Source organism: Canis lupus, chromosome 28, assembly GCF_048164855.1.
Source record: "Canis lupus baileyi chromosome 28, mCanLup2.hap1, whole genome shotgun sequence".
Taxonomy (NCBI): Eukaryota; Metazoa; Chordata; class Mammalia; order Carnivora; family Canidae; genus Canis; species Canis lupus.
In genome coordinates, this window is record NC_132865.1 from 25,182,209 (window position 1) to 25,203,430 (window position 21,222).

The 21,222-nt window shown below is 34.7% G+C and overlaps 2 protein-coding genes across 11 annotated transcripts in view; one reads left to right on the forward strand and one right to left on the reverse strand.

Moving 5' to 3' along the window:
• Window positions 1-21,222, forward strand: part of ARFGEF1 (ARF guanine nucleotide exchange factor 1) — a 140,120-nt gene that overhangs the window by 79,806 nt on the left and 39,092 nt on the right. For 4 of the 6 annotated variants that reach the window (XM_072804345.1, XM_072804347.1, XM_072804349.1 and 1 more), the window contains 10 exons: window positions 6,856-6,955; window positions 7,066-7,205; window positions 7,308-7,416; window positions 8,104-8,320; window positions 11,930-12,041; window positions 12,381-12,586; window positions 12,865-12,949; window positions 14,941-15,112; window positions 17,227-17,378; window positions 20,894-21,022. In XM_072804345.1, coding sequence (XP_072660446.1) covers window positions 6,856-6,955; window positions 7,066-7,205; window positions 7,308-7,416; window positions 8,104-8,320; window positions 11,930-12,041; window positions 12,381-12,586; window positions 12,865-12,949; window positions 14,941-15,112; window positions 17,227-17,378; window positions 20,894-21,022 — 1,422 coding nt within the window. The remainder of the gene's footprint in view (window positions 1-6,855; window positions 6,956-7,065; window positions 7,206-7,307; window positions 7,417-8,103; window positions 8,321-11,929; window positions 12,042-12,380; window positions 12,587-12,864; window positions 12,950-14,940; window positions 15,113-17,226; window positions 17,379-20,893; window positions 21,023-21,222) is intronic. The other 2 variants (XM_072804346.1, XM_072804348.1) reach the window with 1 other exon arrangement.
• Window positions 10,074-21,222, reverse strand: part of CSPP1 (centrosome and spindle pole associated protein 1) — a 180,812-nt gene continuing 169,663 nt past the window's right edge. For 2 of the 5 annotated variants that reach the window (XR_012020082.1, XR_012020086.1), the window contains 2 exons: window positions 14,180-14,267; window positions 10,900-11,213 (listed from right to left, as the gene is read on the reverse strand). The gene's annotated coding sequence lies outside the window, so the exon portion shown is untranslated. Of the gene's footprint in view, window positions 10,091-10,898; window positions 11,214-14,179; window positions 14,268-21,222 lie in introns of those variants that run through there. The other 3 variants (XR_012020084.1, XR_012020083.1, XR_012020087.1) reach the window with 3 other exon arrangements.

Here is a 21,222-nt window from a genome sequence, read left to right on the forward strand (position 1 = left end):
AGCTCTAAACATATACTATATCTACATGGTTTTAAGCCATCTAAGTTTTGGGCACTTTAGAGAGGCTGTTGAGATGGTTTATATTTTTAGTGTTATATTTTAGGAATTTGAAATTTTAATTTTTGCTTTGTATTATTTTTCTAATGTGCAAGTGATAAATTATCATTTTCCTAGAGATTTGAGGTGGGTAGAACAATCCTATTATACTTTATTATTAATGCTCTACAGTATCTATTATAATTTGCATAGAATATTATGGAAATAAGACAGAATAAGGCCTTGGTATTTTAACTGAAAAGTTTTTAAACTGGGGCCAAATTTTGAACAGGAAACATTTCTGGTGCATGTATATTGTCAATTTTAGTTTGTCTTATGTCTATTAAAATAATGGAAGGCATTTAACTAGGAACAGTTGCTATTTTTTGATAGTTTTCCCATTATCTTCAGGAATTACAATTAAAAGAGATTTAAAAAAAAGACTTTTGGAACTTTTACTTCCATACTAACCCAAAAGTCTTTTCATGTGATAATAAAGCATTTAAATTGCCATTACGTCATTTTAGAAGACTGTGCATTTATTTACTTAGAGATTTCTGAACACTGGGACTTAATTTCTTTAAGTAGTTTAGTAGACTGAAATATAAATTCTTAGGGAACAGCTATCACAAAGATCATTTAAATTGAGATTACTATTTTTGTAGATTAAATTTGATATACAAAACTTGGAATATTTTAAATTTGGAAGCACAAATTTAAAAGAAAATACTGGTAAGAAGTTTCCTTTCTCCTCAGATGGTAGATTCTCATTACAAAATTGTTGTAATACTGATTTGTATTTTTAAAGAGATCAGGTTTATTTCACGGATCAAACAAGACAAGTGTAGATACGCTTTTGAAAACACTAAACACATTCAAATGCGGGATAAGCTCTGTTCTAGTTGGAGAAAACAAAGCCAAAAAACCTAAATTTGCAAAGCAACATTAAAATTGTTATTACTTGGGGCACCTCGGTGGCTCAGTGGTTGAGCCCCTCTGCCTTTGGCTCAGGTCATGATCCCCGGGGTCTTGGGATTGAGTCCTGCATAGGGCTCCTGCAGGGAGCTTGCTTCTCCCTCTGCCTCTGCCTTTCTTTCTGTGTCTCTCATGAATAAATAAATAAAATCTTGTAAAAAAAATAAAAAAAGAAAGCAAGCATAGATCAGTTTATTCACAAGACAAAAAAAAAAAATCACACCTTGAAAAAAAAAAGATTGCTATTACATAAATGTTCATATTTTGAGAATATTCATTTCAGAGTTTCTATAATGTGATTTTTTCCACAGACATTAACTTACATGTCTACATCAGAAAATAGTTAATACACAACTTTCCAAGAAAATATTTGCAGACAAAGTGTTTATGATATTGCTGTTACACTACATGTATTATATTTTAGGTGCTCTATAAACCTTTAAAAATTTGGGTTTTTTTAGAGCCCCTGTTGATGGGCATGTTGTCTTAAGTTACAGTTATAGGCTATTGCTTGTTAGTACGATTTGATAACTCAAAGAGAGTAAAGTTTTTATTTTCCTCTTTTTCCAAATGTAGGGGTTTTATTTATTCCACAATTTGGAGAGTTCTAAACGTTCTTTTTATTTGTTTGTTTAGTATAATTGATGTTAACTATATTATACTAGTGTCAGTTGTACAACACAGGGATTTAACATTTGTGTACATTATAGGATGGTCACTGCAATAAATCTAATTACTACCTGTTACCTTACAAAGTTAATACAAAATTATTAACTATATTCCCCATGTTGTGTATTACATCCCCATCACTTGTTTTTCCAAGTGGCAGTTTTTCCTCTTACTCCCCTACACCCATTTTGTACTTCCACATCCTCACCCCTCTGACACCTACCAGCTTGTTCTCTGTATCTGAGTCAGAGCTTTGTTTTCTTTTGTTTTTGGTTTTTGGACTCCAAATGTAAGTGAAATCATGGTAGTATTTGTCTTTCTCTGCCTTATTTCACTTAGCATAGTACCTGCAAGATAAATCCATAATGTTGCAGATGACAAGATTTAAATTCTTTTCTGTGGCTGAATAGTATTCCGTTGTATGTATATATTATGTCTTCTTTACCCATTCATGGACAGTGAGATTGTTTCCCAATATTCTCTGTTCTTAAATAATGCTGCAATAAACATAGGCATCCTGTATATTTTCTAATTAGTATTTTCATTTCTTTGTTTAGATACCCATTAGTGGAATTGCTGGGTTATATAGTCACTCTAGTTTTAATTTTTTGAGGAACTGCCATACTGTTTTCCATAGTGGCTATACTAGTTTACATTCCCACCAATAGTGCACAGGAGTTCCCTTTTCTCCACATCCTCACTAGCACTTATTTCTTATCTTTTTGATAATAGCCATTCTCACAAGTGTAGGGATATCTCATTGTGGTTTTGATGTGCATTTTCCTCATGGCTAATGATGGTGAGCATCTTTTCATGTGTTTGTTGGCCATCTATATTTGTCTCCTTTGGAAAAATGTCTATTCATATCCTCTGCCTATTTTTTAATTGTTTTTTGCTATTAAGCTGTATAAATTCTTTATATATTTTAGTTATTACCCCTTGTTAAATATATTATTTGTAAATGTTTTCTTCTATTTAGTCGGTTGCCTTTTTGTTTCATTAGTGGTTTCCTTAGCTGTGCAGGAGCTGTTTAGTTTATACAGTCCTATTTATTTATGCTTTTGTTTCCCTTGCCTCTGGAATTAGATCCAAAAAGACATTACTAAGGCTGATGTCAAAAGCTTACCACCTATATTGTTTCTAGGAGTTTTATGATTAAAGGGCTTACATTAAAGTCTTTAATCCATTTTGAGTTAATTTTTGTAGGTGGTGTAAGATAGTGGTTAAGTTTCATCATTTCACATGTAGCTGTCCTGTTTGTCCAACACCAGCAATTAAAGACACTGATTACTGATTTAATCTCCTTACTAGTAATTGGTCTATTCAGATTTTCTATTTCTTCCTGATTCAGTCTTGGAAGAATTTATCCATTTCTTCTAGGTTGTCCAATTTGTTGATATATAATTGTTCATAGCAGTCTTTCGTGATCCTTTGTATATCGGTGGAATCCACTGTAACCTCCTATTTCATTTCTGATTTGATTTGAGCCCTGTCGTTTTTTTTTCTTGGGTTGTTCACCTGAGGATTTGTGAATATATGTTATCTTTTCAGAGGATTAACTCTTTATTGATAATTTCTATTGTCTTTTTAGTTTTTCTTTCATTTATTTCCACTGTGATCTTTATTATTTACTTCCTTCTACAAAGTTTAGGTTCCATGTGTTCTTTTTAAAAAATTCCTTTAGATGTAAAGTTGTTCATTTGATATTTCTCTTGTTTATTGAAGTAGGCTTCTATTGCAGTGATTCCCATCTTAGGACTGCTTTTGCCGCTACATCTTATAGATTTTGGTATGTTATATTGGCTTTCATTTGACTCAAGGTAGTTTTTGATTTCTCCTATGACTCAGTTGTTCAATAACGTGTTGTTTAATCTCCACTTACTTGTAGTTTTTCGATTTTTCTTTTTGTAATTTCTAATTTTAAGCCTTGTTGGTTAAAGTATTATTGGTTGGAAGTTTTTTTTTCTCTCAGCACTTTGAAAATCTCATGTCATTCCCTCTGGCCACACAGTTTCTGCTCAGATACCTTTTGAGAGCCACTGGGTTTTTCCTTATACACAACTAGTTCTTTTTCTCTTGATGCTTTTAAGATTTTCTCTGTATCTTTAACTTTTGACATTTTAATTATAATGTGTCTTGGTGTGGACCTTTCTGAGTTTGTCTCATTTATAATTCTTTGGGCTTCCTGACCTGGATGTCTGTCTGTTTCCTTCCCTCAGGGAAGTTTCTAGCCATGAATTCTTCAGATAATAACTCTTGTGCCCCTTTCTCTTGCTCTTCTCCTTTTGGGACCACTATAATGATAATGTTCTTCCACTTGATGTTGTTGTCCCTTAAGTGATCTTCATTTTTTTAAAACTCTTTTTTCTTTTTGCTGCTCTATTTGGGGAGTTCGGCTGCCCTGATTTATAGGTCCCTGGTCCTTACCTCTTTGTTTCAGTCTGCTGTTGAACCCCATTAGTGTACTTTTCAGCTCACTTAACTGTGTTCCTCAGCTCTGTGACTTGTTTGTTATTTCGTTTTCTGTCTTTTTTAAAATTCTCACTATTCCTGTACCACGTTCTGTGAGCATCTTTATAACCATTACTTGGAATTCTTTATCACGTAGGTCACTTATCTCCATATCATTAAGGTCTTTTTCTGAGGTTTTTGTCTTGTTATTTTGTTTGTTTGAAATCTGTTTCTCTCTTTCCTCATTTTGCTTGACTCTGTTTGTTTCTATGTACTGGTGAAACAGCTACCTCTCTGTCTTGAGGGAGTAGCCTTATTCAGGTGATGATCCTTCTCATTCAACCTTGCCCTAGCTCTTGATTGTCCCTGGAACCTTTGTGATTACCTAAACCACTTCATTTATTCTTGATATGCACCTATTGAGGATGTGCCACATCCTGTCAGTGATCCATGGGGAAGAATCTCATTTAACACCTAGTTTCAGGCTGTTTGCAAGCCACTCCTCCCCCAGGCAGCAACTTTTAAATATGCAAATATATACAGTCCTGTTCTCCAGACTAGGAGATCTGAAGATGTCCCCTGAGTGACAGTTGCAAAAATCCTTACTCCAATGCAGTGCATAAGCTCCTTTCTGGGAAACCTTGTCAAGTTGTAGCAAGGCCAAGGGGAGGTGCAAAGCACGGCTTCTCAATGCTTATGCTCCCAGGGAGGAGCTTTTTAGCCTCTAAATGTGAGGGAGGCCTGAAGCCTGTTCCTCATGCTGAAGCTTCCAGGCTAAGTAAATACAGGAAGACACATTGTGTTTCAGTCCATTGTCTGTGCAGTGCCCTCTGGAAGGTGACATGCCAAGAATAGTCTTTCTGATTGTTACAGTCCCATATTGTTCTGAATGCCAGCTCTCTTGGCCACCAGAGCCAGGCAGTCAACTGGTATCTACTCTGTAGATTGTGTACACCCACTGGCTGTAGCAAAGCAGTTGGAGAGGATAGGGGGAGGGGCACCCTTGCTGTCTTCAGACTTCAGAAAGGCAGTGGGAAAATGTCTTGATTACATGTGCCCATGGGTTTCAGCAGTGCTATGACAGAGTGCCTTGTCTGTGTGTCCTCTGGCTTTAGGCTGAGTGCAGGAGAATGCCACAGCCACTTGTGCTCACCAGCCTCAACCAGGGGCAAGGGAGCACTGTAACTACCCATGCTTTCTGGCCTCAGCAAGTGTCATGTCCACTGCTGCTTGCTTGTCCCAGTGATGGCCTACTTCTTCATTCATGGTACCTTTAGAGTGTCTAATCTTTTCACAGTGTACTTGTCCTAAAAGAAATACCTTACAGTTCCATTTTAAAAGTTAGGTCCAAACAGCTTAACAAGTATTTGTCTTAACAATATAGTCTCCATTTGAAGAAAAATAAGATAAATTTTTTTAAATGATGTTTTTATTTTTAAGTAGTCACAATTACTTGACTACCAAATTGTATGTACCTGTTGGACACTGCCCAACTCCTCAGACTGTGGAATCCACTTGGACACTGCCACTCTTATTTCCTGTTCTTCATTGACTTTCATGCAGTGCCTGCTCTTTATTATAGCATTCACTAAAACCCAGGTTTGCAAAAATAATGATGTCACTGAAAGGAATGTAGTGTGATGTAATTGATCAAATGTTGAAACTGAGCAGTCTTGTGAGGTATTCAACAAATGTAATTCTTCTGAATTTTCCCTCAGAAATTGTCATAGCATTCCTCTTTGTTGGCTGCAGGGGTGCTTTGGGGCAATGTTTAGGAGTGTGATCATAAATATTTACTGAATGCTTGCTCTATGCCATGCGATGTAGATACAGTGCTTAGCAAGAAAGACCTGGTCCGTACCCTTTTCACAAGTTAAGCTCTTGTAGGAAATTCTGCTGACATTAAGGAAGTAATAGAAATATGTTGGATTTTGTGAAAGAAAAGTGCATTTTAAGGGTACCACACCCAGTTAAGAGGGAGAAGATGTTACCTCATGTTATCAGTATGAGTTTCTGGACCACTTAAGCAAGCTCTATAAATGTTAACGTGTGACTTTTGGTTTTCTTTTTCAGTCATCCTTTCTTAAATTAGCCACTTTTCCAAAAGAAATTTAAATCTAAAAATTCCTTCTTGCTCTTAAATTGTAATTTATTTAATTAAGTTGATTAACTCCTTTTGACATTATATGATGTAAAGAATAGTGAGAAATAGTTTGTTGTTTTCAGACAAAGATTTCCAGTATATGAGTAATTATAAAAATATCATAATGTAAGAAATTATTTTTATTGTGTGGATTAGAGCATTAGGTACATTTAAACCTAGGAAAATTAGATACCTGTTATAACGTCTGAAAAACATAACTGATGAATAAATTTATTCTTTTGGGGGGATTGAAAAATGAAGTATGAGTTATATTGGTTTTGTAAATATGTTCACAAAATTCTTACTCAGAGGAGTTCCACATCTTTGCAGATTTCCTTTGTGGTGGCTGTGTGATAGCAAACAAAACAATGTGAAGTACAATACTCCTACCATAGGGCTAGTTTAAGTCACACACCCAAGTTACTTAGTCCTACGTTTCAGAGATGGAACTCAAAAGGAGTTGAACTCCAGAGGAGCCTGGGTCCTAATAATCTCTGCTCTACAGCTTTGGAATATTTAAAAAGTGATCACATATGAATTATAAATAATATTTGAAACAGAAGTTTTCCCCCTCATCACAGGTGTTCTTTAAAGAAATTTTCCTCTACATTTTGGAAACTTCTACCAGCTCATTTGATCACAAATGGATGGTTATTCAGACATTGACAAGAATCTGTGCAGGTATTTGAAATTATCCTTATTATTTCTTTTTATTAACAGATACTTAAGAGGCCAAAATATGCTCATATACTGATGCCTTTTGTTAAAAGTAATCTATTATATTATTACAGATGCTCAGAGTGTAGTGGATATTTATGTAAACTATGACTGTGATTTAAATGCAGCAAATATATTTGAAAGACTAGTAAATGATCTATCAAAAATTGCTCAAGGACGGGGCAGTCAAGAACTTGGTATGAGTAATGTTCAGGTAAGACCTTTAAAAGCATTTTCAAATTTAAACTTGGTCAAGGAAGAGCTATGTGTTTTCTTAAAAGATCTTTTTGTTTTTATTCTTTTTATGAATTTGTAGGAATTGAGCCTGAGGAAAAAAGGTTTAGAATGTTTAGTGTCAATTTTGAAGTGTATGGTTGAGTGGAGTAAGGATCAGTATGTGAATCCCAACTCTCAGACAACTCTTGGTAAGGTGACATCTTGAGTTACAAATTCTTTGTCATTTCAAGTACATGGTATTTTGAAAAGGATAGTTCCAGTTGCCATTAGGCCATTTTTGTGACCTCCTCTAGCTGATAAAGAAACAATCTGTGTGAGTTAATATGGCTTTAAACTTACAAATTTCTGACTTAGTTATCCAAACTTTTTTGTTTCTAAATCTTCCTAGAAATATTTAAATATCATGTTAAAGTGAAGCTTTAACATATTTATGCAGCTTTGTGAAAAGGTAATTATAGAAGAAATCTACACAAGCAAATATGTTTTAAGAAGATTGACTTGTTCACCTGTGTTTGACATTTACCCTTACTAGGAGAAAAACTCATAGCTACAAGGCTACCATATAGTATTCTGTCAGTCAAGAATTTTTTGAGGGAAAGTTATTTCTCATGAGGCATGAGCTGAGAGCAGAAACCCAGTGGATACTTAGCACTGCAACTGCAAAAAGAACTTTTAATGGTGCAAATTATACACATTTTAATTTCAGTATGTTTTAATATCAAAGTATATGGTTTGTGATGGTACTCAGTATTTTGCTTGTATTGCATACTCATCTAAGAAACATGGAAATGTCTTGACAATTGTTTGGAGTTTTTGTTTTCTTTGTTTTTTACCTTTTACATTTTTTTATTTGAAAGATTAATTTACTGTATCAGTCTTTCTACTTACAGGTCAGGAAAAACCCTTAGAGCAAGAGACAAGTGAGATCAAACACCCTGAGACAATAAACAGATATGGAAGTTTAAATTCCCTGGAGTCAACATCATCATCAGGAATAGGCAGCTACAGTACACAGATGTCTGGCACTGATAATCCAGAACAATTTGAAGTCCTAAAGCAACAAAAAGAAATAATAGAACAAGGAATAGATTTGTGAGTGTCCAATTTTAAGGAGAAATGTTATTGAATATCCTCCTACTAGTACTGTATTACCCTTGCCCTGCATTTCTTTACATCTTCAGGTTATTTCTGTTCCTTTCTCATACCACCTTTCATTGAGTAAAACTGGGTGCAGTTCTCCTGCATTGAAGACTTCTTAGTAGTTCCTTATTCAGCTCTCCTTGTTTATTGCAATCTAGCCAAATAGACCCTTATAATGTACATTAAATTAATTTTGCAGCATATCTTAAATACTGTTGATGAATATCATCTCTGTAGTTTTGTATTGTTTATTTAGTAGCTCAATTATAAAATCCCCCATTATATTTCCTAAGCAGATTACAAGTCAAAAATTTACAGTATGAAACTTCTAATAGCTAGCTAACATTGTTGCTTTATAGGTTTTATATTTTCCAGTTGGGTTACAAATGTGCGACTCTTGTTATTAATCTATTGTTATGAATTTCATTTTTATGTGTTAATAAGGTACTAACCTCCTTTTCCAACTTGGCTACTCTGCCATTCCCAGATCTTGTGAAGTCAGTTTTCCCACTAAGTTGTATGGCATCAGCCTGCTCCTGGATTATTTCCTATCTAAATAGAACGTGCTGCTTTTATTTCTCTAATTGCCCATCTCTTTCAAAGAGAAGCTAGGGAAAAATGAAGTTGCTGACATTTCTCTGTGGATCTAGCTACTATAAACTTAAAAACTCCCTTGTATATTTACTTGGTTTGCTACTTGTACTGTAAAGCATTTCTTCCTGACTTTTAAGCAGTGCCTTTTGGTGAATGATCAAGTTCCATTTTTTTATTGTTAATGTAAAAACAAAACAAAAAAAAACAACAAAAATGTATGTACGTTTATTGTCATAAAGTTATAAAATCTCACAAAATTGCCTCAGGAAATAGCCATTAATAGTTCATTCATTCCAGTTTTTTAGTCAATATTTATCAAAGTCCCATCTGATACTGACATTATGCAAGGTCCTTGGGATACTTGATGAATGAAACAGCATGGCTTCTGAGGGACTCGAGGATCTAATATGTGTAATCAGACTTTTATATTGAAATTCTCTGCAAGTGTTACTCAGCAAACATCTATTTGGGTTGGGACTATGTGGCAAGAACCATGAAAGCATTGCTTCTTATATTTAAGATTACAGTGTAAATATGGGCAAAAAATATTTTTCTAAAATAGTACTATGTATATTTAGTCCATAATCATATACAAAGTGGTGCCAGGGTATGATAACTCTATTTGAAGTACTTGGGAGTAAGATGGAGTGGTCATAGGACTTCAAAGTGGAGGTTTCCTTAGTCTGTAGTCCTCCTTTCAGCCCCTGGACTTGTTCTCCGCTTCATACTTTCATGAGAATTCTTTCACATTGCTGTATTCTCATTACACTCTTTTATGACTTTGGCACCACTCTGTCTTATTTCTCCTACCATTCTGACCATGCCGTCTCAGTCTTGTTATGGACTATTTATCTCCTGCATATAGCTTAGCATTTCCAGAGTTTTGTCCTTCAACTCTTTTCTTACTTTGTAATTTCTTCTGAGTGATTGTGGTCTTTTTTATGACTTCAGCTACTACCACTCCCCAAGTGTTATTTTAACATAAATACCTCTACTGAAGTTCAGGCTCATGTCAGTAATTGCCCGTTGGACATCTCTGTTGTCTGTGGCTTAGCTTCTCACACTCAGTATGTCCATAGCCAAATTTATCAGTCTCTATTCTCTCCATAATCAGCCTCCCCAATACTCCTACCCAAGAAAGAAATGACAAACAGAAAACTACTGTTTCTGTATTTCTTATTTAGGCTAGTAACCCCAGCATGCTACCAAATTTATAAGCTAGAATCCTGAGAGTTACCTAGATTTTCCCCCTTGAAAAATCACTAAAAAGTCACTAAATCTTGATTGTACTTGCTAAACATCAATGCTATTTATCTTTTCTCTCCTCCCACAGGTAAGTCAAACTATCACCATTTCTTGCCTTGACTCATATAATCTTTTAATTGGCCTGTCTTTCTTTGGTCTTAATTATTCTATAGTCTTTTCTCACACTTAGCTAAAGTGAGCTCTCTTGAATGAAAGTCAGCTTCTGTTTCTCTCCCTTTTTGCTTTTAAAGAATAAAGTCACACTTTTTTATAATGGGATACAGTACCCTTCATGACATAGATATGCTGGACTCTAAGCTACATCACCTGCCACTTCTTTAGCTTACTTCATCCTTCCAACAATGCAAAGCTGTTTGTTATAATGTCATGCTGTTTTATGCTGCCATGTGTTAGTATGACCCGTTGCTCTCTGAGATGTTTTTTCTTTTTATGAAATACGTAGTCATTCCTCAAAGCTCAATTTCACAGTCACCTTCCCCAGGAAATATATCACAACCATCTGTGTTAGTTACTTCCTCTTCTATGCCATCTCACCTTGTCAATACATTCATTAGTTACTGTATTTTACTATTAGAATTTTTTTAAAAATCAAGTTTATTTTATTAGGGAGAAAGCCTTCAGAAAGCAGAGATTGTGCTTATCTCAGTGAAAAATGTTTGATTTTAATTTATGGTATGAATTAGGACTTGACAGGAATCATTCAGACAGGACAAGTAAGGACATTGCAGACAACAAGAATGACCTGTGCAGTAGCACAGGAGGGAGGAATGTCTGAGGACTGTTGGGCAGCATGGCAGAGGCAGGTACTCGAAGGAGATGAAACAAGAGCATTGAATTGGATCCAGATTCCAGATTCTCCTTGTAAATAAGTTTTTGTCTTGTCTTCTTCACTTTGGCCTGCTATGTATTGAAAGATTTTAGTCAGAGAAGCAGCAGCAGCAGCAGTAGCAGATTTTTGTTTTGGAACAATGACTTGACCAGTAACCTGAAGGATGGATTAGAATGTCAGCAAAACAAAAGATAGCAAGACCATTTAAGTACTGTTACCCAGGTGGCAGGTGATGAGGGACCAGAATAATTTGTGGTAAAATAAAAGTAGAAACTAAATGATGTGGAAACAAGGAGGTGACCTTTGAACTGAATCTGTAAGCATGAAGGAGTTTCACAATGAATGGAGCAGGTAAAGGACATGCAGACTACAGAAATGCACTCTGCTTAGGGAATGAGAATAGGATGAGGGGATAAACTGGAGCTGTATTGAGAAAGACTTTGTGTATCAGTCTAGTCAGTTTTGACTTGACTTTGAAATCTTTACTTTAAAAGCAGGAAATTTAGAGTTAATCCATGGGTATACATGGAATGAACCAAGATTACTTGAGCATTAAGGAGAATATAAATATTAAAGGCATGAGATAGATAGTATTTATATCCTTACTCAAAACTTATCCATTATATGACATTATCTCAAAAGTCTGTGAAATAATCCATATCATTGATAGAGATAGCCTTTTGCTTCAGACTTCTGAGAAAAGAAAAATAAAACTTTGCATAATGTAATAAGTTTTGTATATTCATGCACTGATTATGTTAAATAAACTTATTTTCTAAGTGGTACTAGAAAATTAATTTATTATAGCTTAAGATCTTCTTTTCAAATAGTTTTCTGTTTCTAATGTTTCTATTAACTTTAATATCATCTAGGTTTAATAAAAAACCAAAGAGAGGAATACAGTACCTCCAAGAACAAGGGATGCTTGGCACTACACCTGAAGATATTGCCCAATTCTTACATCAAGAGGAAAGATTAGACTCTGTAAGAATACTAATTTTTTCATTATAACCTTCTCTATAAAATTCCTTTTTAAGTTAATAATACATACTGTTTCCCCTTTAAGATGCCCTTCTAAGTATGTAAAACTTAAAGAATAACCTAATTTTTCTTAATTTTGCCTTTTAATTTTTCTAAACTCAAAAAGACTTTTTTTTTATAAATAGATTTAGTATGTTTAACTTTCAGCTTCACGTTTGATATAGTTAACCCTGTAGTCAAAACCTGTGAATCTTATACATTTTTCTGCTGCTTAAATGTCTCTGTGGCAAGTGTAACATTTCATTAGGATATCAGTTTTTTTTTTAATCTTTTGTCCTTTAGACTCAAGTGGGTGAGTTCCTGGGAGATAATGATAAATTTAACAAAGAAGTCATGTATGCATATGTGGATCAACATGACTTTTCAGGAAAAGACTTTGTTTCAGCCCTTCGTATGTTTCTGGAAGGATTCCGTCTTCCAGGGGAAGCTCAGAAAATTGATCGATTGATGGAAAAATTTGCTGCAAGATACCTTGAATGCAACCAAGGGTAAGCAAGATTCACATTCAAGTATTTATGATTGCCAGCTATATCCAAGAAGCTATGTTTGGGAGCATCAGAAGATTCATCATTTCCTGCCGCCAGAGAACTTATATTGTCTATGATCTAGAAGTGATAAGACAATTCCATTAAAAAAACAAAACAAAACTGTAGTATAAGCTAATACATAAATCCTGAAAGAGAAAATTATGGAGCTTCAAGATGTTTCATTCAAATGCAGCTGTGAAACAATAAAAGTTTATAACATGATACATTTATTTTTCCAGACAAACCCTTTTTGCTAGTGCAGATACTGCTTATGTTTTGGCTTATTCAATTATCATGCTGACCACAGATCTTCACAGTCCACAGGTATGTACTATGTATAACAGATAGTACAGATTAAATAAGTTATTTGAATTCAGTAAGCAGTCATTAAAATTTTAATCTTATTTAGTGAAACCAGTCACCAAATTGAGATATTTAATTTGGTGTAGTATTCATTTTACAAATGTGGTTTCTGGGGCCACTTGAGGTGGCTCAGTTGATTGAGTGTCTGACTCAGGGTCAACCCTGATCTCAGGGTTGGGGGATGGAGCCTTGTGTTAGGCTCCACACTCAGCAGGGAGCCTGCTGAGATTCTTTCTCTTTCTCTGCCCTTCCCCCAGCTCAGTCTCTCTCTTTTCTCTCTCTCGCTCTGTCAAAATAAATCTTTTTTTTTTTTTTTTTTTTTTTTTTAATTTTGAGAGAGCAAGAGAGAGTGCATGAGAGCATAAACAGGGGGAGGGGCAGAGCGAGAAGCAGACTCCCCACTGAGCAGGGAGCCCGCAGTGGGGCTGGATCCCAGAACCCTAGGATCATGACCTGAGCCGAAGGCAGAGGCTTAACTGACTAAGACACACAGGTACCCCTAAATAAATAAATAATTTAAAAAATGCAATTTCTGGTAATAATTCTAATTAGACTTTCAGATATCTATAAAATAAGTCTGTATTTGTTTCATGATTGATAGCTGGATAAAGCTTAAGATAAATTTTAAGAATATGTATATAGTTCTTCTGCCTATACTTATTACAACATGGAAAAATGCTATATATGAACTTTATTTTTTCTTTTAAACATTTGAAACTTAAACAATAGGGTGGTTAGTGTGGGAATCCTTTCTGTGCCCATGACCCAACTTCTACAGTTACCCACTATGGCCAGCTCACTTTGCAGATAATTGTTTTTTTTAAAATTGAAGGTCTATGGCAACTCTGCATCAAGCAAGTCTGTCATCACCATTTTTCCAACAGCATTTGCTCATTTCAGGTCTCTGTCACATTTTGGTGATTCTCACAATATATCAAACTTCTTCATTACTATTGCATCTGTTAGGGTGATCTGTGATCAGTGATTAGGACTCGTTGAAAACTCAGATGATGATTAGTATTTTTTATCAGTAAAATATTTTTGAATTAAGGTATGCACATTGGGTTTTTTTTTTTTTTTTTTTAGACGTAATGCTATTGCATGCTTAATGGGCTATAGTATAGTATAAATATAACTTTTATATGCACTAGGAAACAAAATTCATTTGACTCACTGCATTGCAATACTCACTTTATTGTGGTAGTCTGGACCCAAACAGTTTCTCCGAGGTATGCCTGTATCTTCAGAGATGTCATAAGATCTCCTGGATTTTGTCCATCTGGGTTTTTGGAGATAAAAATATTTTGGCTGTGCTAGTTCTCAAGTTTGGTGACAGGGCTACATCCTATAAACTACAAACTTATACTCTACAGATTGATCAAGGTATGCTATAGGACATTCCTGTTCAGGGTGCTCTTAACAAGACAATATTCAAAGGATACTTCACCTGGACCACCTAACCTTCATTTGCCATGATGAGTCAGTCAGAAAGATTGTTACCTGATTTTAAATGAATTCAGCTGTTACTGTGCAGCCAGTGTTAATATAAAATTAGCTTTTAAGTCAGTATAACATATTTATGTTTTCCCAAACTAAGATTTGAATCTTTTTGATACCATCTGTTTTTAATACTTGTCATGGTCCTTTTTAAAGACTCTAGCTAGAGCTCTGAAACCTTGGGCAAAAACAAATAATTTCATTATTTGATTTCCCGGTTTCTTACTATAAATTACTTATGTGCCCATCAGAGAAGATGAATTAGCATATGCCAGGATAGGTCTTTTCTATATTGCCTTTTTTTCTGTGACTGTTTTCATTTTAATACATATTTTGTTAAATATTTTCCCTTTCCTGTCCTCAAAGTATTTATAAATTCCCTTTTTTAAAAGAGTATTCATAAAATAGTATTTTTAAAGTAAGTTTTAGGAATTATAATGGTTTTTCATTTTTAGGTTAAAAATAAAATGACAAAGGAGCAGTACATTAAGATGAATAGAGGTATCAATGACAGTAAAGACCTTCCTGAAGAGTATTTATCAGCCATCTATAATGAAATAGCTGGAAAAAAGATATCACTGAAAGAAACAAAAGAACTCACAATCCCTACAAAATCAAGTAAGCAAAGTAAGTATCCAAATCAATTGAATTCTGATTGTTCAGGAGGAAAATTATGGTTTCCTAAGAGTTTTTTACTTGATTTAAAGAAAATCAGTTATTATTTTAATGAGAAGTATTATACAGTTTGCTGATCTGATTATATTTTTTTCCACATTCTGAGTAAAAATAGCACTGACCAGTGATCAACGGAAAATGCTACATAACATGCATGGATTAGTGTGCATTTAATATATACTTGTCAGTTTTTCAGCAAATCTCAGCATGGATTTGGAGGTTAGCAAGACTGCTTATGCAGCCTCAGTAGACTTTAATTCTGTCTTTTTCTGCCACCTCATTATCTATACAAGTAACACAATTCTATCCATCTATTGTTACACATAAACACAAGCTGGAAGTCGGAATGATTCAGGGAGATGGGGAAGTTTAGAACTGTGAGGGAGCTTGTGGAGTTGGAAATCACTCCTTCAGATGTGCCACACATTATATTGTTACAGAGGTCCTAGATCTAATCAGCATGAGAAGCCAACTGTAGGTGGCTTCATTCTAGACATTCTGTGCATGTGGACAGTGGCAATTAAATCAGAGCTAAAATCTGACTATAAAAAATAAGATGAGGGTAGTGGCTCAGGAGTATAGCAGTAATACGGAAAGAACACTCTTGCGTTTCTGAGCACTCCACTTGGGAATGAAATCTCAAGCTTTATCTCACAGAACACATTGCAGTAGCACAATTCTGTCGACAGGAGAGGAACAAAAACCCATGTGATATGTGTATTTCCAGAAGTTGATGAAGAATTATGAGAGTCAAGGGCTAGGTAGGTGTTAGAAGAAATAGTAAAGCATAAATGGCCTTATCTTATGGAATAATGTAGAGGATGATTCTAAGGAATTTTAGTGCTCCCCTCATTTTATCAGTGAGGAAACTGAAGTCCAAAGAGGTTAGGAAACTTAGAATCTATAAGCTGAGTATAATGTAAAAAACTTCTGTTAAATCTCTATCTAAAACCCAAAGAGTGGCAAAGCCAAATCTTGACTAGGCATCCTTGGCTCATCATATTGCAGTCCAGTAGCAATCCGCAACTTACTCGATCGTATTATTTTTATCTCTTCTCCTAATAATATTGTTAAATATGCTGCTCAAGACTTCACACCGAAGGAGATGCCAATTCTCTGGTTCAGTTTTCTTCTTCAAACCTGTAATAAAACGTCTTCTATCCTTCTTTCTCCGGCCTATTTTATACATGATGGTAGAGTATCAATGAGAAGCAGCGGGCAGCCTGGGTGACTCAGCGATTTAGTGCCGCCTTTCAGTCCAGGGCATGATCCTGGAGACCTGGGATCGAGTCCCACGTCAGGCTCCCTGCATGGAGCCTGCTTCTCCCTCTGCCTGTGTCTCTGCCTCTCTCTCTCTCTCTCTCTCTCTCTTTGTCTCTGTCTCTGTCTCTATGAATAAATAAATAAAATCTTTAAAAAAAATGAGAAGCAGGATATGGAAAGGATGTGGGTGTACTGAAATACTAATTTCATTCTGGAATGTTAGGGCCACTCTTTTCTTTTTAACTCAGAAATTGTCATTTCAAGCCTGTGTCATCCAAGGATGCCCTTGCCTTTTATCTTTCTCTCCCTATTCTCCTATCCCATGTTTGGGTTGTTTCCCTAGTAGTTTCACTGTGGCAGATTTATACCCACTCTCTTCCCTTCTTATAGGTTTTCCACTTATCCCTTAGTTCAGGATTTTTTTCTCCCATTTTTGAGGTATAATTCATATAACATAAAATTAAACATTTTGAACAGTTGAGTAGTATTTAGTACATTCACATTGTTGTGCAACCACCACCTTTGTAGTTCCAAAACATTTTCATCACCCAAAATAAAACCTTGTACCATTAAATCTAACATTCCCTCCCTCTTCGCAGCCTCTGGCTAACACCAGTCTGCTCTTTTAATGGATTTACCTACTCTGGATATTTTATATAAATGGAGTCATACCTTGTGTGATCTTTTGTGTCTGACTTTTTAAGACTATATCTAATTAGTATTAATTGATGGTATTTATTTTATAGTAAAAAAGCACTTAACATGCTTTATATTTTAAATACTGATAGTGTTTGTTATTTCAGATGTAGCCAGTGAAAAACAAAGAAGGCTTCTCTATAACTTAGAAATGGAACAAATGGCCAAGACAGCAAAAGCTCTCATGGAGGCTGTGAGCCATGTTCAGGCACCTTTTACAAGTGCAACACATTTGGAGCATGTGAGACCCATGTTTAAGGTAAGAATTCCTGATAACTTTTGGTTATGGTATACGTTTATATATAATTTTCTTCAGCATGTTTTTAGGTTAAGGAAATACAGTGATTACAGCCCATTAATATAGACCTGTACGCAAAAGCAATGTTATTTAGAATATAGCAGATATAAATGTTTTCTTTAAGAGAATGTGAAAACTTATACATATTGGCGATAAGTATATGATCTTAAGAAAAGGATGGAAAGATTTCAGAGAATGATCATTAATTCTTGGCCTGGTTTTCTCCACATGAGTTCTGTTCAAACCTTTGGAGTTACCTCAAATTTCAAAGTGATCTTGAACTTCTGGCCTAGGAACTCACATGAGGGTTCTGAATATACCTGGTACCCAGAGAGGAGAGCAAAGAACAAAAAAAGCAAGCAGTGTTTATGTTTATAGGTTCATCTAGTAAGAATGCTATTTACTGGTTCTTTAAAATTTGAGTGCTTGTTCCTTCGTTGCTCCTGTTCTTTTTTCCTATCCTTTCTCAAAAATTTGAGAGTAAGTAAGCAGTGAATTGATCAGAATTACAGGGAAATAGAGGAGAGTCTGGTCAAGTGTGAAAAGGGAAAAGGAGTAAAGTACATTCCAGTTTGTGAGACAGTGTGGTAAGATGGTCTATGGGGCTAAAGATTGTAATTAGAGTTTTCATTCATATATTAAGTACACCTATGCATGGGCAGTAAAAGATGACTACAACATACCTGTTTTCTTTTAGCTCTAAATTTTTATAGTTCTACGTCTAATGTCTGTGAGGGGTAACATTATTTCTAAAAGTGGAAGAATTGTAGGATGAGGGAGAGAGGTGTAGGGGAGGAGTAGAACCAGCCTTATCTTTGAAATAATAAAGTGATATAAAAATACAAGAAACACTTTCTCTATTACAAAACATTTTATAAAGCAGCTTTTTGGTTTATTTTGAATAGTCTTACACTCTTGATTTTCTTCTCAAATGTTTTTGGTTGGAGGAGGTAGAGAATGAAAAAAAAAAAAAACAGAAGAAGGGGTTCTCCTGGGTGGCTCAATCGTTTAAGCGTTTGACTTCAGCTCAGTCATGATCCCTGGGTCCTGGGATCAAGCTCGCATTAGGCTCCCTGCTCAGTGGAATCTGCTTCTCCCTCTACCTCACACTCCCTCCTCTCTCTACCTCACACTCCCTCCTCTCTCTCTCTGTCAAATACATAAAATCTTTAAAAAAAACAAAAACAGAAGAGGGAGCCAATCATAATTCTATCACTCAGAAAAAACTTCTGTTAATGTTTATATTATATACTACTTTTTAAGTCTTAATTGAATAATTGTGACTGTACTATACATAGAATTTTGTATCTTGGTATTTATTATATAAGTATTTTCTTGTATCATTAAATTCTTCATAAATATTTTTGATTATTCTCTAGATCTAGTTTACTTAAACATCTTCTAAGCTAGAATTAAGAATCTCTCCTCTTATCACGGTTTCTACTTCCATTAGCCTCTCCACACATCCTCATTTCTCATCCTTATTATTATAGTGTCCCAACTGGTATCTGTAGGTCTATTTTTGTGCTCCTCTTATCCATTTACAGAAGCTAGACTGATCATTTTAAAATACAAAATGAAATGTTGCCTTCTTCCTAAACTAACACACCTGCAACATCTACAGCCTTGCATGATCTGGCTCCACCTGCCTTTCCAGCCTCATTGCTAGGTTTCTTCTAACTTTACTGGAGTCACACGCTAGCAATTCAGTTTCTAGAATGTCCTAAATTATTTTCTCTTCAGAGTATTCTTATAAGCTGTGTCTTTTGTCTAGAATGCTCTTTGCTTCTTTGCCCAAATAGTTTTCACCTTAAATGTTACCTTCTCAGACAGTTCTGCCCTACCCCCACCATCCATCTTTGGTCCCTTTTCATAATGTGCTATGCTTATCCTTCATTGTATTTATAACAGTTTGTGTTTATACATTTACTTATTTTAAAATTTAATGTCTGTCTCTTTACTAGACTTTAAGTTCCATGAGGCAAGGGACTGTGTCTGCTCTGTTCATTTTTTCCCAATGTCTAGCACCATTCATTCTTGGCTTTGTAGTAAGTGCTCAATAAACAAGCATTGACTAGCAGAATGAGAGATTTCTAGGATGTGATATAATATTAAGGTATACAAATATTATTAAGAATCTTTTTAAATATTGCTAAATTGTATTTTACATTATACATTTATGAACAGATAATTTCACTGACCCCTGGATATTATTTAGGTATAGTTTGATAGGAAAAATCATTGTCTTTTAATTCCTAATGGAGTTAAACATATTTTTCACTGGCTTAAGGACCATTTATACTTAGTCTTATATAAAATATTGCACAGGTTTTTGAATAGTTGTATTGTTTCCTTACTTACAATAGAACATGTGATTTATTACTTCCATGTGGTACTTCATATTTTAAAAGTACTCCACTTCGTATGCTTCCCAGAGCATCTGTCTATAGTGGCAGTCCATGTTTTAAGGAGGAAGAAAATGAGGTTCAGAGAGATTAAATAAGCAGCAAACCTAGGACTAGAAATTAGGTACTGTGGCTTATGTTCCTTCGTTTAGAAATTATATACTTTAACTTCTAAACTTTCTGATGTTACAAACAAAACTTTGGGTAATCCTTTGGGTAATGTTTTTCTAATAATCTTAAAAGCTTTTTAGATCTTTTTAAAATTCCAGGTGTCATTTTTACAGCACACAGGTATAAATCTTTTTCATCTCTGTAGTTATCTAGGTACAGAGTTTTGCTTCATTAGAACTTAATTAAAAGCAACAAATACTCGCATTAGTCAATTCAAAGTCACACAGGCACACAACAATGTACGCACATGTTTTGATGTTAAAATTTTCAGTAGTCCAAGAGTAGCCCTTTTTGTTTAACTTTACTAGGTATTCACTGCTGCCTACTGGTAAATATAGTATTTGTTGGTTTTTGCAGCTTGTAACAAAGAAATATTTTATCGAACTGTATTTTTAAGTATTGGCCAACTAGAAACCAGAGATATGTTTCAGTGTAAAATATTTGACTATAAAAAAATGTAAGGCTAAATGGTGTCCAGGGAACAAGTGTAAAGAAAAAGAATAATGTAATTATTGCAAGTAGAAAATGACTAAAAGAATTTTCTTAGAAATAAAGTGTGAAATACTGCAAGGGACAAAGCTTACAGAGAGAAATGAGATCTGAAACTAGGGGTAAGACTAATATCAACAGTTCCCATTTCTTATTGACGTTAATAATTTATAGATGCTGTGCTCAAAATATACTTCATGTCCTCTACTGAATTTGTAGTTTTGCTGTCCCACTTATTTAAGCCCAGGCAACATTATGTAATTTTTCCCCAGAAAAACTCATTGCTTTTCTTTAAGAACTTCCTCAAATCATTTATTATCTGAAGCTTTTGATAAATATTAATATATTGCTATCATAAAATTAAATATCACTTGATGTTCACTATATAGTTTAAATTTTTAATTTTTCTAGTTGGCTTGGACACCTTTTCTGGCTGCATTTAGTGTGGGCCTGCAAGATTGTGATGATACTGAAGTAGCCTCTCTTTGCCTGGAAGGTATAAGATGTGCAATCAGAATTGCATGCATTTTCAGCATTCAGGTAACAAAGAATTTTGCCTTTGTAGCCAGTCTGGAAAACGTAAATTACTTAGGTCATTACTATAATTAAAAATATTTTTTGTGTTTGACTTACTAAAAACCTAATCTCAAGTTTATAATGGAATTTAAATGAATCTAATGTTTAAATTTCCTGAAGCTGTGACAGAAGGGGTAGCTCTATATTGATACATCTGGAATTCA